At 52.8% G+C, this 13304-nt stretch overlaps 1 protein-coding gene across 1 annotated transcript; it reads left to right on the top strand.

Annotated features, from left to right (window-relative positions):
• The first annotated feature begins 1115 nt into the window (after positions 1–1115).
• VPS4A (vacuolar protein sorting 4 homolog A) lies at positions 1116–11669 on the top strand. Its single transcript, XM_082436167.1, has 11 exons — positions 1116–1273; positions 4849–4960; positions 5061–5208; positions 6482–6543; positions 6641–6760; positions 7375–7531; positions 8106–8254; positions 8617–8698; positions 8919–9138; positions 10191–10331; positions 10813–11669. Exons 1-11 carry the CDS (start codon positions 1253–1255, stop codon positions 10912–10914), a joined length of 1314 nt encoding a protein of 437 aa, XP_082292293.1. The 5' UTR covers positions 1116–1252; the 3' UTR covers positions 10915–11669.
• Positions 11670–13304: the final 1635 nt, after the last annotated feature.

Consider the following 13304-nt stretch of genomic DNA (forward strand, 5'->3'; position numbering starts at 1 on the left):
AATTAGTCCACTGACACTTTTACTTTCTCCCTATTCACTTCCCACCTTACCTGGCTCTGATTCCATTGCAGTACCACACTCACCAAACCTGTGAATTCCCTTGCTGCTCTATCTTCATGGCAGCCTCATGGATAAACACGCACTCGAGCGGCTGAGTACCGGGGAAAAAATCCAAAGCAAATTGTCATCTCTATACATTTATAGAAGTTGCCACCCTTTACCAGGTTTTCCCTTAACACAGTTCACTTGAAATGATTTCAAACCATCCTTACTCTCCTCACACCCCAGGCCTTCTACCTTCTCTCCCTCTCTCTCAGCAGATTCTCTTTCCTTCTAATTCACCAAGAACCAAGAAAACAGAATTCATCCAAAGGTACTCTCCCAACTTCTTGTTATCTTCTGGCCAGCCTAGGTAGGCATCTATCTTCTCTGCTCCCACTGTAATGTCTGCAGCCAATCCACCCACCTAGGCTTTGGTCCTATTCCCATTGACTAGCTTTCTTTACTAGATCCTTCCTATTGGTTTTTTAAACATGCTGAACTCAATGAATGTGAACAACCAATCTGCTCTGCTTAAGTTCACCTGGGTAGAGCCCCCAGCTTTGGAGGCCTAAGAAAATCACTTTCCTAAGGAGAAAAGTAGTATAAAGGAAAACAGAATTGGCTTCAGACAGAGCCACCGGCATCATAATAACCGTTACCAGGGACTGAGCCCCAGTGTGGTGTACACTGTTTACATTAGCTAGCTCATTCATTTTCTCCGAAAGGTAGACAAGGTAGATACTAATTATTATTATACCCTATTAAACATCAGGAACCCAAAGCTCTGGGAAGTCAGGCTTATTGTGCGAGTAAAAACTGCCCAATAGGTGCTGTTTTATTCAACGTGGGATCTAGGACTTGAGGATTCCATTCCGCTCTGCTTCTGGCCCCGCCCCCTCGGGCTCCCAGTCCCGCCCCACCCCCGACACGCCCCTGGCCCCGTCCGGGCCCTAGTCCCACAGCCACGGCGGGGAGCGGCGCCTGCAGTGCCGGTCGTGGCCGCCGGGGGGCAGCCGCGCAGCTCGGGCCCGACCGCTCTGGGCCGCGATACTCGCTCGCCCTCGGACTCGGCTCCCCTGCAAGCGGCCACCCTACCCGCGCCCAGCGCCGACCCGCCGGGCTCCCCGTGCCGGACCAGCTCCTCGGCTCTCGGGGCCGGACCGAGGCCGCAAGCAGCGCCGCGGGGTGTGGGGCGGACCCAGGAGATGAAATGACAACGTCAACCCTCCAGGTACCTCGGCGCGGCGCGGCGCGGCCCGGCCCGGCCCGGCTTGAGGAGGCCGAAGGAGGCGCGGCGGGGCCTGCGAGCGGGCGGGCGGCCTCCTCGGAGCGCCGGCCTCGCGCCCTCGCCCCGTCGCCCTGTCGTCGCCTCCGCCTGTTTCTCTTTTCTCGCGCTCGGAGCCGAGGGTCGCCTCCCGTCCAGAATGCCCGGCTCCCTCGGCCGCGCAGGGCCCCGAGGCCGCTACGTGTAGCCGGCGCCCCGGGACTGCCATGGGGATCAGCCTCACCCAGGCCTCACAAGCGACACCCAGGAAGCTCGGGCCCGCGGTCGGGCCGCTGGCTTCCCCTCCTCCTCCTCCTGCTTCCCTTCGAACAAACCCCCGCTCCTTCCACGGTCTCCGATTTCCTCTTCTCGGCCAAAGACCCTTCATTCATTCCCTAGATCGCGTCGGGTGGTGCTGGGGTGGCGCCACCTGGATGCATGACTGACCCATCCTCCAGGTGCTGCCGGCCTTTGCTGGGCCGGAAAACAGAAACTTTTGCCTCAGACTGGAGTTTGAATCTCGGCTCTGCCACTCACTAGCATGTGACCTTTGGCGCTCGTTAGCTGATCTTGGAATCTCGGGTTTTCCGTCAGTAAAGTGGGGTAATACCCTGTATAGGGTTGTTGTGACAGTGGCTCTAGATTAAGTCAGGTAAAACATTCTTAACACAGTGTCGGTTACAAACTAAGTGCTCATTAAGTGATGACAGACACAGTACTTGGGGGAGTTGGGCAAGAGGTCATGGAAGAAGAGGCATTTGGCTGGGTGGTCAAAGGATGGGGGGGCATGCAGATACCCGGAGGTGGAGGAGGGATGGTTTACTCCAGGTGGACAAAAAGAGAGGAACAGAGGCGTGGAATACAGTGGAGTGCTAAGCCAGGAATTTGCTGGAGTCCAAAGCCAGGCCCCACCATCCACCAGCAGAAGCTGTTATCACACGGGTCGACAAACATGGCCTGCAGATCCCACCTGCCCAGTTTTTATTGGGCTTGTGAGATAAGAATGTTTTTTCCTTTTTTAAAAAGAACAGCTTTATTAAGATATAACTCACATGCCATACAATTCACCTATTTAAAGTGTACAGTTCAGTGCTTGTAGTATATTCATAGTTGTGCAACCATCACCACAATCACTTTTAGAACACTTTCATCACCCCAGAAAGAAACCCTGGCCCCTTTAGCAGTCACACATCCCCCCTCCCGGTCCCTCTATTCCTCCTAACTCTAGGCAAACACTATCTACTTTCTGTCCCTATGCATTTCCGTATTCCAGGCATTTCATATAAATGGAATTATATAATATGTGGTCCAGTGTGACTGGCTTCTTTCACTTAACATCGTGTCCTAGGTTTTTACGTTTTTAAGTGTCTGAAAAAAGGGATATTTCATGATACGTGAAAATCATGAAATTCAAATTTCAGTATCTATAAATAAAGTTTTATTGGAACACATCTCTGCTCATTCGTTTACATATTGTCTGTGGCTGCTTTGGGGCTACAAAGGCAGAGTTGAGTAGTTGCAACAGAGATTGTATGGCAGGAAAGTCTAAAATATTTACATTCTGGTCCTTTACAGAAAGTTTGCCACCTCCTCTGTTAGCACATCTTTGTTACCCTTTTCTTTCATCCTCATCCTTTGGCACACCTGTTACTAGAGATTTGGCAGGGCTGGTAGTTTTGTCACCTTTCCATCCTGTTATGCAAAACTGTTCGTCTCCAAGTTGCAACTCAGTCCTCTTGTACATGAAAAACTATTTATGGTTGCCAGAAGAACCGAATGTACTCTGAGGTGCATTAATTAATAGAGTATCTAGAAGGAGGGAGGGGATGGGCATACCTGGAGTATCGTTCTGAACCCCCCTTTCAAAAGGACAGACCCAAGCAAAGTGTATAGAGTGGAAAAGTCCAAGGAACTGGGGGTGTGTGTTCTGGAAACTAGAAGCCACTGGTGATAGGAGCACCGCTTTCATGTCTATCTGGAGGAAGGGCCTCGTGGAGGAGAGTAAACATGTGAAGCTTGTGGTTAAACTAGTTATGCAGGAAGGTTCAGGGTGCCTAGCCATTATCTATTTGTAAGTATTGTAGGGAGCTGAAGCTTGAAAATAGTAGCCAACACTCACCTTTCCTCATCTCTTCAACCTGGTGAGTTTGTTTAACATCAGCCTGGCCTAATCTATCCCAGTCTGTTTGTTCTGTAGCACTCCCTGTGTCTTTCTGAGACTTCTTATTTTCAGATGAGAAAGGGCTGCACAGATGCCCAGGCCCTGCCAAGAGCTGGTCAGGAGGCTTATTGTTCACTGTGGACGGAACTGTGTGTATGCAGTGGGTTCTGCCTGCCTGGTGTCTAGTGCTGTATCAGCCTGCAGAGGATAATTCTGGTAGTGCTTCCCGGGTTGGCAAAGCTGTGGTTTCTAAAACTGGATATGTAGTTGTGGGGCAGCTGCCTGAAAAATCCAGCGTGCTTTAAGTTCAGTGCAGAGTACAGGCCTACAGGGTTTAAGAGGTTTACAGAGACTCTCACAGAGTTCTTAGGAGGTTCCAGAGGATCGCTCCCCTCCACTGGCAGCTCATATATGCCTCTGGAGTAAGCACACACTTTTCCTCCTGGATCTACTGGTGTATTGAATCACACGTCTAAGCATCCCTTCCCTAGGTCTCAACTTTAGGGAAACTATCTTCTCTTTTCAGCCTAGAGAAGTGAGTTGGGCCAGTAGAAAGAAGCAGAGATCCCTTTAAGTCCATCTCATAAAACTCTTGGGTCTGGGCTTCCCTGGTGGCGCAGTGGTTGAGAATCTGCCTGCCAATGCAGGGGACACGGGTTCGAGCCCTGGTCTGGGACGATCCCACATGCCGCGGAGCAACGAGGCCCGTGAGCCACAACAACTGAGCCTGCGCGTCTGGAGCCTGTGCTCCGCAACAAGAGAGGCCACGATAGTGAGAGGCCCGCGCACCGCGATGAAGAGTGGCCCCCGCTTGCCGCAACTAGAGAAAGCCCTCGTACAGAAACGAAGACCCAACACAGCCAAAAATAAATAAATAAATAAATAAATTTTTAAAAAAACAAAAAAAAAACTCTTGTGTCGATGGAGGACTTTCCTAGCTGGCTGGCTCCTCTCTGGCCCATGAGGTCAAAGGCAGTTTCTGGCCTCCATGCTGAACTGCACAGCAATCAGTTGGTTCTGGGGTTTGCCTTGTTGCAGGCTCTCAGTCCAGGTCTATTTCTCTTTCCCCCGAAGCTGTGAAATAGAAAGTGAACTCTCCCTTTGAGCCCTAACCTGAGATATTTGATCAGGCTTCTGCTTGACTGAGAAGGAGGTTGCTTTTAACTGTATGAGTGTATTGTGAAGAGGAACGGCTGTTGTTTTAAATCTTCCTTTCAGGGCCTTTCTAGTTGATGTTGGACAAGTAGGCCAACATAAAGGTCTGTGACTAACAGATTCCCGGGCCTGACAATATCTCTTATCAGTGTATTCCTGCTGCCTGGAACCCAGGGGCTTTCTGGATCTCTTGGGAAGCACTGGGTTATATGTTTTGCCTTTCCAGAAAGCCATTGATCTGGTGACAAAAGCCACAGAAGAGGATAAAGCCAAGAACTACGAGGAGGCACTCCGGCTCTACCAGCATGCTGTGGAGTATTTCCTGCACGCTATCAAATGTGAGTCCCACATGGGGTCCTCCCCAGCCGCAGAGCCCTTGCGAGAGGAGGGCGGGCACACGGGGGCTCGAAGGGGCCCCTACGTGGTTCCTCTTTGCAGATGAGGCACACAGCGACAAGGCCAAGGAGAGCATTCGAGCCAAGTGCATGCAGTACCTAGACCGGGCAGAGAAGCTGAAGGATTATTTACGAAATAAAGAGAAGCATGGCAAGAAGCCAGTCAAAGAGAACCAGAGCGAGAGCAAGGGGTGAGTACGGAGGAGCGGAGGACCTGGTGGGGACCAGAGCCCCCACGAACAGGTGTCTGTTTCCTGTGTCGCCGTCATCTTGGTGCTGATGCTGCTGTGGACTTCCCCGGCACCTTCCTTTTGGGAAATCCTATTCATAATAGTGATAATACCTGCAGCTGCCTTCGTCAAGCACTTTACAGGAAACTTCCATTTATCAATACATCATCTCATTGGATCTGTATTGAAAAGCTGTGGGCAAGGTGGGGAGCCAGACTCTCAGGATCTAGCCTGGCTCTGCCACTTCCTAGCCGTGTGACCTTGGACAAGTGCCATGACCCTCCTGGGCCTGCAGGTTCCTCATCTGTAGGAGGAGGAAGGTAGTGGGACTTCCCTCCTAGTGTTGCTCTAAGGAGCAAGTGAGATGATGCAGGTAAGTCCCTGAGAAGAGGGCTTGGAACGCAGTTAGGATCGAATAAATGTCAGCTGCTGTTATTCTCATCTTCATCTGACAGATATGGCAGCAGACTCAGAGAGGTTCAGGGATGGCCACAGAGCTGGTACTTGATGGAGTCTGGACCCACACCCGGGGCCTCTGTTTCTGACTTTAAAGCCAGTGTTCCCTCTACAGCCTGTCACCTCCCATCTGTGGTTTGAGCACAAAGGCCAGTGGTGTCCTGGAGGTGAGGGGAGGGTGCCCAGCTGGGGAGTAGGAGAGAGGAAGGTGGTGTGTCAGCTGCCTCCCCAGAGGGGGAGGCCCTGCTCCTGGACGGAGAGGACACGCCTGTGCTTAGACTCCCCAGAGTATGAGACACACTGAGGTAGGGGCAGGAGGGCAAGCACCTCCAGGAGGGATGGAAGAGTTTTAAGGATGGCAAGTTACTTATGTCCGAATAGGGATTGGCCCTGGAGGCACAGCCACTTGCTGTCCTGTTTTGAGTCCCTGTGAAAGGCCAGTAACAGCTCCAAGTGCTTGCCTGGCTGCTCTTGAAGTCCAGCCAAAGCACAGGTCCCTCACCAGCCTTCTAGAGAGGACACATGCCGCGATTCTTATGCCCTTGATGAAGAAGCGAGGGTGGGTTGTGAGAGTGTTTCCTGGAGGATCCAGAGGGGAGTGCTGATGATGTGTGGCCCCAGCATCCCCGAGGTGCCTGTCTGTGGGCCTCTCACCACTGTTGAGCAGGGAAAGCATCTTTTTAGCACCAGGCTGGCAGCCAGAGCCTGGCCTTGCTCTGAGAGCCCCCTTGCCAACTGCCTCTTGCTCCAGCCTGTCATCTTCTGTCTCCTTTCCCAGCAGCGATAGTGACAGTGAAGGGGATAATCCAGAGAAAAAGAAATTGCAAGAACAGCTGATGGGTAAGAGGCTTGAGGCCTGTGGTGACGGGAGGGGGACGTGGCAAGGACCCCCTGGTGAGTCGGGCTCCAGGTCGAAGGCTCTGCCCTCATCTTACAGGTGCTGTCGTGATGGAGAAGCCCAACATTCGGTGGAATGACGTGGCCGGGCTGGAGGGGGCCAAGGAGGCCCTCAAAGAAGCTGTCATTTTGCCAATTAAATTCCCACACTTGTTCACAGGTAAGAGTTGAGCCACTTTAGGCCCAGATGCAAAAATATCAGGCTTCTGGGAATTCCCTGGAAGTCCAGTGGTTAGGACTCTGCGCTGTCACAGCTGTGGCCCCGGGTCAGTCCCTGGTCGGGGAACTAACATCCTGCAAGCCGTGTGGCGTGGCCAAAAAAAAAAAAAAGAAAAATCAGGCTTCTGAGGCCGCCAGCTGAGGGCCCCCACTATGAAGGTGTCCAGGTGGCAGATGGTGACTCGGCTCCCTTTTGCCCTTAGCAGGCAAGGGCCCAGGGCCTGCTCATCACGGTCATCTACTCCTTGGCTTCTCTCCAGTGTCAGAAACACCTTTGTGGCTAGAACTTTGACTCGACCATCTCAGTGGTAGGCAGGGTCAGGAACCAGTGCCAGCCAGTGTCACTTTGCCAGGTCCTGGGGGTCATGAGCCAGGGCTAGGATCAAGCCCTCGGCAGGTGATTTAGTTCCCTTTACTCCTTTGCTCCTAGAGCAAAGTTGTCATGTAGAACTTTTCATTTCTGACTGTGTTTACCATGACTAAGGCCCGTCTGCTTTTTTCTGTTCCCTTTCCCCAATCAGGAAGAAGCTTACTTCAGTTCATTCTTTCTCGTAGGCAAGCGTACCCCTTGGCGGGGAATACTGCTCTTTGGACCCCCTGGCACAGGGAAATCCTACCTGGCCAAAGCAGTGGCAACGGAGGCCAACAACTCTACCTTCTTCTCTGTGTCCTCCTCAGACTTGATGTCTAAGTGGTTGGGGGAGAGTGAGAAGTAAGTCAGCCGCCAGGCTCCACTCTCCCGGCACCCTGGCAGCTGCTCGTGGTCCAGCTTCCCTGCCCTTGGAATCACCTCCCAGAGGAGCCGCTGTGGATGGCAGGGAAGGGTAGCCGGGAGAGGTGTATCTTGCTAGCTCGTCAGGTGGGACACGGTCCTGACAGAGCCAACGGAGACTGGAAGGGAACTTGGGAACCATGAGTCCTCATGAAGGGAAGGGAAAGGCGCTCACAGTAACTGGGTTTCAGCTGAGTGTTCTCTGTTGGGGACTTTATACAGTTAACTTATTCCCCACACCGGCTCCCATTTTGCAGACGATCAAACTGAGGCGGAGAGGAAGGGAAGTGACTTGTCCTCAGTCCAGAGCTAATGAACGGGGCTGCCAGGATTTGAAGTTGTTGCCAAGGCTTGCTCTTCCTCTCGGTGCAGTGCTGCCAGAGGATTTGTTACCACCATTTTTTCTGTCGTCTCAGCCTCTCTGAGGGAAGGGCGAGAGCAGAGGTGGTGCTGGGACCCCGGCTGGGCATATGTGCAGGTGTCTGGATCCCAAGCCTGTGTCTCACCCTCACAGGCTAGTCAAGAACCTGTTTGAGCTGGCCAGGCAGCACAAGCCCTCCATCATCTTCATCGACGAGGTGGATTCGCTCTGCGGATCCCGCAACGAAAATGAGAGTGAGGCCGCCCGAAGGATCAAAACGGAGTTCCTGGTCCAGATGCAGGGTGTGTGCCAGTCCCGGGTCCCCTCCCTGGTTCTCGTCCCCCCCCTAAAGCCAGCCTAGGGCGTCATTATTTAGCTGTGGCTGGATCTGACTGTCTTTTCGGTGGAGGGGATATCAGAGAAGCAATTCTTAGCTCCTTCTCATTGAGGAGAGGTTACTGCGGCCTTGGCCGGCCACCTCTCCGCCCCTCCCAAGGCAGGCAGGGCCGTAGGGCTCTTCACCCAAGTAAAGCCAGCCGGGTCCCTGCCGGTGGTGTCACAGGGACAGCTCCAGTTCAGGATGCAAAGTCCCTGAGGTCCTTCCCACAGGTTCTGACTGATCCTTACAGGTGTTGAGTTGGCGTCTGTTTCCCTTTCTCCACAGGGGTGGGGAATAACAATGATGGGACTCTGGTACTTGGTGCCACAAACATCCCGTGGGTTTTGGATTCAGCCATTAGAAGGAGGTGAGTCTTCCCCAGTAGGAGCCAGGGGCCGAGATCTGTCTCCAGCCGTGGTCAACCTGCTGCTGGCAGCAGGGGGTGCATCCTGACCCCCTTTCTCTGGCGGCTTCTCCATGTCTGCAGAGCCCTTAGTGAAGCCGGCTTCTGGAGGGCCCCCCGAGCCTCTCCATTGAGACCATCCCGCCATCCGCTCTCAAGTCCTGCCATGTGCTTGGCTCTCTAGGTTTGAAAAGCGAATTTATATCCCGTTGCCGGAGGAGGCTGCCCGTGCCCAGATGTTCCGGTTGCATCTGGGGAGCACTCCTCACAACCTCACAGACGCCAACATCCACGAGCTGGCCCGGAAGACGGAAGGCTACTCGGGCGCAGACATCAGCATCATCGTGCGGGATTCCCTCATGCAGCCCGTGAGGAAGGTGCAGTCAGCAACACACTTCAAAAAGGTGAGCGGGCCAGCGAGGAATTGCTTACAAAGTGTCACAGGAAAGGGGATATTGGCTTTCTGGCTGCTTGGGTGACACATTTTGGGTCTCCTGGGGAGCCAAGGGTAAGTGCATGGTGAGCTCTCTGACTCCAGGGGCTGGGGTTGCACCTGCTTCCGCCTCCCCTGCAGTTCTGGCTGGAGGGCGACCATCTCAGATTGTGTGATGCTAGAGGACAGGGCACCGTGGCTGTCACCTCTGCCACCCCTGCAGTCAGCACTGTGCTGATGCACGTGGTAGACCGTGCTGCATGTCTGAAAGCAATGGGTACAAAATCACACACCATGAAGAGGAACTCCATTCACGCAGCAGTTGTTTGTCAGGTGTCGCCGAGGGTCCTACTGTGTGCCTGGCACTGTTCTAGGTGTTGGGGAGACACTTGTGACCACAGCAGACAAAAATCCCTGCCCTACAGGAGCCTCGTTTCTAGTGGGGGAGACAGACAAACAAAATAACGACTCATTTCTTAGAGGGTGATGAGGGGAAGACAGAGCCGGGGAGGGAGGTCTGGTGTTTCTGAGATTTGGAGGGGGTGTGGGTAGGTTTCACTCTTAAAGGATAGGCCATACTGGGTGACACTGAGTCAAGAGTTGAAGGATGGGAGGGATTGAGCGTTGGGGATATTTGGGGAGATGTTGCCAATGGAGCACACAGCCTTCGGTTGGAAAAACATTTTGATGTCACTGCACTTGTGGTGAGATTTGATGGAATTGGTGAGGAAGAGGAAGCTTTCTAGGCATTTGGGCCACAGATTGAGATTCCAGAGAATAGTAGCTGGGATAGCATGTTGATCACGAACCTCTGAAATCAGACTTGGAGCCACACTGACTGCCCAGCCCAAGGGTTTGAAGGAGCCCATCAGTCAGATCAGACTGATGATCTAGAAACCCAGGCATTTGTTCATACCATGCTATCACCTTCTGCTCAGGACTCAGAAACCTGACACGTCCTGCCCCTTCCCCAAATGCCAAGGGGCAACCCCTCCAGCCAGTCAGACTCCTGTTTGGTTTCAGGTCTGTGGCCCTTCCCGCACCAACCCTAGCATTATGATCGACGACCTCCTGACCCCATGCTCACCAGGGGACCCAGGGGCCATGGAGATGACTTGGATGGATGTCCCCAGTGACAAACTCTTAGAGCCTGTGGTTTGCATGGTAAGTGGCCAGCTGGGAGAGAGGACTACACAGAGCTTGTTTTGTACGCAGAAGGAACCAGTAAATGTCAGCACGGTTTGATTTGGTGCAGTTGCATAGGCAGCCTCTCATCTGACTGTTCTTGGCCTCTCCTTATCCTGGTCTTGCCTGTTCTGTGAGGCAAGTGTTTGCCATTGGGCCTGGTGTGGTGGGCGTGCAGTTAGAAAAGAGCTTCTCACACGAGTTAAGAAATAATGGAAACTTAGATTCTCTCAACCGGAAGTAGGCCGTCTGGAAATGACATGAGCCGCCTCAGGAGGGGAGCGTCCCTGTCCCAGGAGGCATTCAGGCAGAAGCCAGGCAACGGGAGTTCTGCATTAGGGGCTGGGGGGTGACCTCGGAGGCAGGGCTCTTCCCACCCTGGACTGCATGGGGCTGAGACTGAGGCAGGCTGAGGCCCTGGAGCCCAGCCTCCCTCACCCGCAAGCACTTGTCTTTGCAGTCGGACATGCTCCGGTCTTTGGCCACCACTCGGCCCACCGTGAATGCAGATGACCTCCTGAAAGTGAAGAAATTCTCAGAGGACTTTGGACAGGAGAGTTAAAACCTTCACATGCGTGATGGTGAAGGTGGGAGTTGACTGGGGTCAATCCATGGTACTCCCCACGTCAGTGGCCAGACAGGGCTCCAGGGCTTGTCCTAAAGTCACTACGGCGTCCCCTCTGCTGTCTGGCCATCAGCTGGGGGAGCAGGAAGGAAGGGCCTCCCCAGCCGCGGAGACGCAGAAGCACATTCGGCACCCAGTGGAATACTGGCTCTTCCTGCTTCCTCCTCCTCCTCTTCTGGATGCTCACCACCTCCTTGTCCTGCCCCTCCATGGTTTTTTTTTAAACCATTTTTTGTTCCCCTAAATTAATGCTGCTTGGATTTTCGTCTTGTTTATAAATAAAGTTAAAATCTGCCTGAAGCGTCAAGGAGCAGGGAGCAGCCCGTGCTCTGGGCTTGGTGCAGCAGACCTTCAGAACCGCTGGCCAGAGCCCCGCTGCCCATCCCTTCTAGACCCAAGTTTTGCTCCGTGTGAACAGAATGGCTGATGCCCTGGGTCCCCAGCCCAGGCTCTGTCTGTAAAGGCCAAGAGTAAAGCCAAGCCATTCTCTCCCTCCGGGCCCTGTGTCCTCCCTGCAGGAGAAGAGGATGGTTTTTGTGAGCACAAAGCTGTATAGATGAGAACGAGTGAAGGCAGTCAGGCGGGTTTCCCTGCTGCCTTTTCTTCCCTCTGAATGTGAGAACACTGAACCCGGCCACTGCCCCCGGGTCCCTGTCCTGGAAATGGGCTAATAAATCCTTTTCCTTTCTTGAGCCACCTGAGTGATCTCATCTTTGACTCTTGTCTGGGGCTCTTTGAAGGCCACACTTGCTTCTACTAGAAAGATCCTCTGGTGTCTGCTCTCTTCTTTTCAGTGGAGTAGCAAGTAAACTGGAACGTCACCAGCTGCTGCAGTTCCCGGGCCTGTTCTCCAGTCAGGTTCACGAGACCTTTCTTCCCCCAAGGCCTCAGAAGTGTGGTGGGGGTGTTAAAGGGACCTGGGCGATTCTTGTTGTTCAGCCTCCAGATCAGGAGCTGCAAACTGGGAAGCCTGTGGGCCAGACGTGGCCTGCAGTTGTGCTTTGGTTTGGTCTGCTGCCAACATTTAAAGTCAAGAGTTGACATAAAAATTTAGATCTCTGGCTTCTGAAACAGTAGTTTAGGGAACGCTGGACCTGAATCCCCATGGGGCAGCCTATCAGCTGCAGCTGAGCAGGGGCTGCCTTGTTCGTAGGGGGACTGTGGTCTCCAGCCCACCCGTCCCCACCTGGACTGCCTCACTCCTTTGCATTTCCTGTCCAGCCCCTGTGGCCATTTGAATCTGTGACTCCTGATAGTGAGACAGTCAAGGCTCCAGAGCTAGCAGCCCTGGGAGTGCTATCTGAGGGGCAGCAGAAGCAGCCTGGCATCCGGTTGCTGTAGCTCTCCTCCCCCTCCAAAACCTAGCATTCTTCCTTTGTATCTTCAACCAGAATGGTCCAGAACTGATTATGTGGCCCCTCTTGATCTTGTTAGCTTTGCATTGTGGTGTTTCTTTGATCTGGTTAGGAGCATCTGCTGAATTGAGCCAACTTTTGCTTAGTTCCTTGAAGGCTTAGGCCCAGTGTTCCTCTCCAGTGCTGGTGCATCAGCAGGCCTGACCTCCAGATGTCACTGTGGCTGGGATCTTTGTCACTCACTCAGGAGCTCCCCCATTATATTCTTGATTAGTTATGTGCCTTCAGCCACCAATTGCTGGTCTATAAACCACCCCCTCCTTGTACTGCTTCATTTTAGTTAATTGTGTCTGGTTACCTTTACTTAAATCAGAAGGCTCTTGCCTTTTTTTTCCCCTAACCTGCTTGCTTATTTCTACTGCTTGAACACCTTGGCGAGTCACAGGGGTTAGCAGAAACTGTAGGACTGCTGTGGCTCATCCTCACAGCTCTAGTCACAGCTTTCACAGCTGCCCTGCCTTTCCATTTCTCTCTCTACCACCAGTAACAGGGAAAATGAATGTTCTGTTCACTACTGAGGCTGGCACGGTGGCTATGCTCAATGTGGCTAATATGTGCAGAGGAATTTCCTTCCCTAAGTGCTTGCTCTGAAATTCACTTCCTCCCTACCTGGGAATTCTGTTCTAAACCTTCTGCGTACATTGATTTTCGCTGTGGAAGTTGACTTCTAAAACTTTTATTAGCTCAAGGTGCTGATCTGTGTGTGTGGTTTTGCAGCTGATATATCTGGCCAAGGTGGGAGAGATTTTCTTTCTTGTAAATGCAAGAATTTGTTGTCTTTCGGTTGTAGTGTCTTGGGCTAGTTGATCAAATCCTTCCTTGTATGTGGATTTGGTTACAACAGTAAATTTCATATATTGTCAGCAGCGTAGTCTCAGGCTTTCTCCACAGTCCACTCTGGGCAATCATTTA

This window comes from Balaenoptera physalus (assembly GCF_965194825.1).
Source record: "Balaenoptera physalus genome assembly, chromosome: 19".
Taxonomy (NCBI): domain Eukaryota; kingdom Metazoa; phylum Chordata; class Mammalia; order Artiodactyla; family Balaenopteridae; genus Balaenoptera; species Balaenoptera physalus.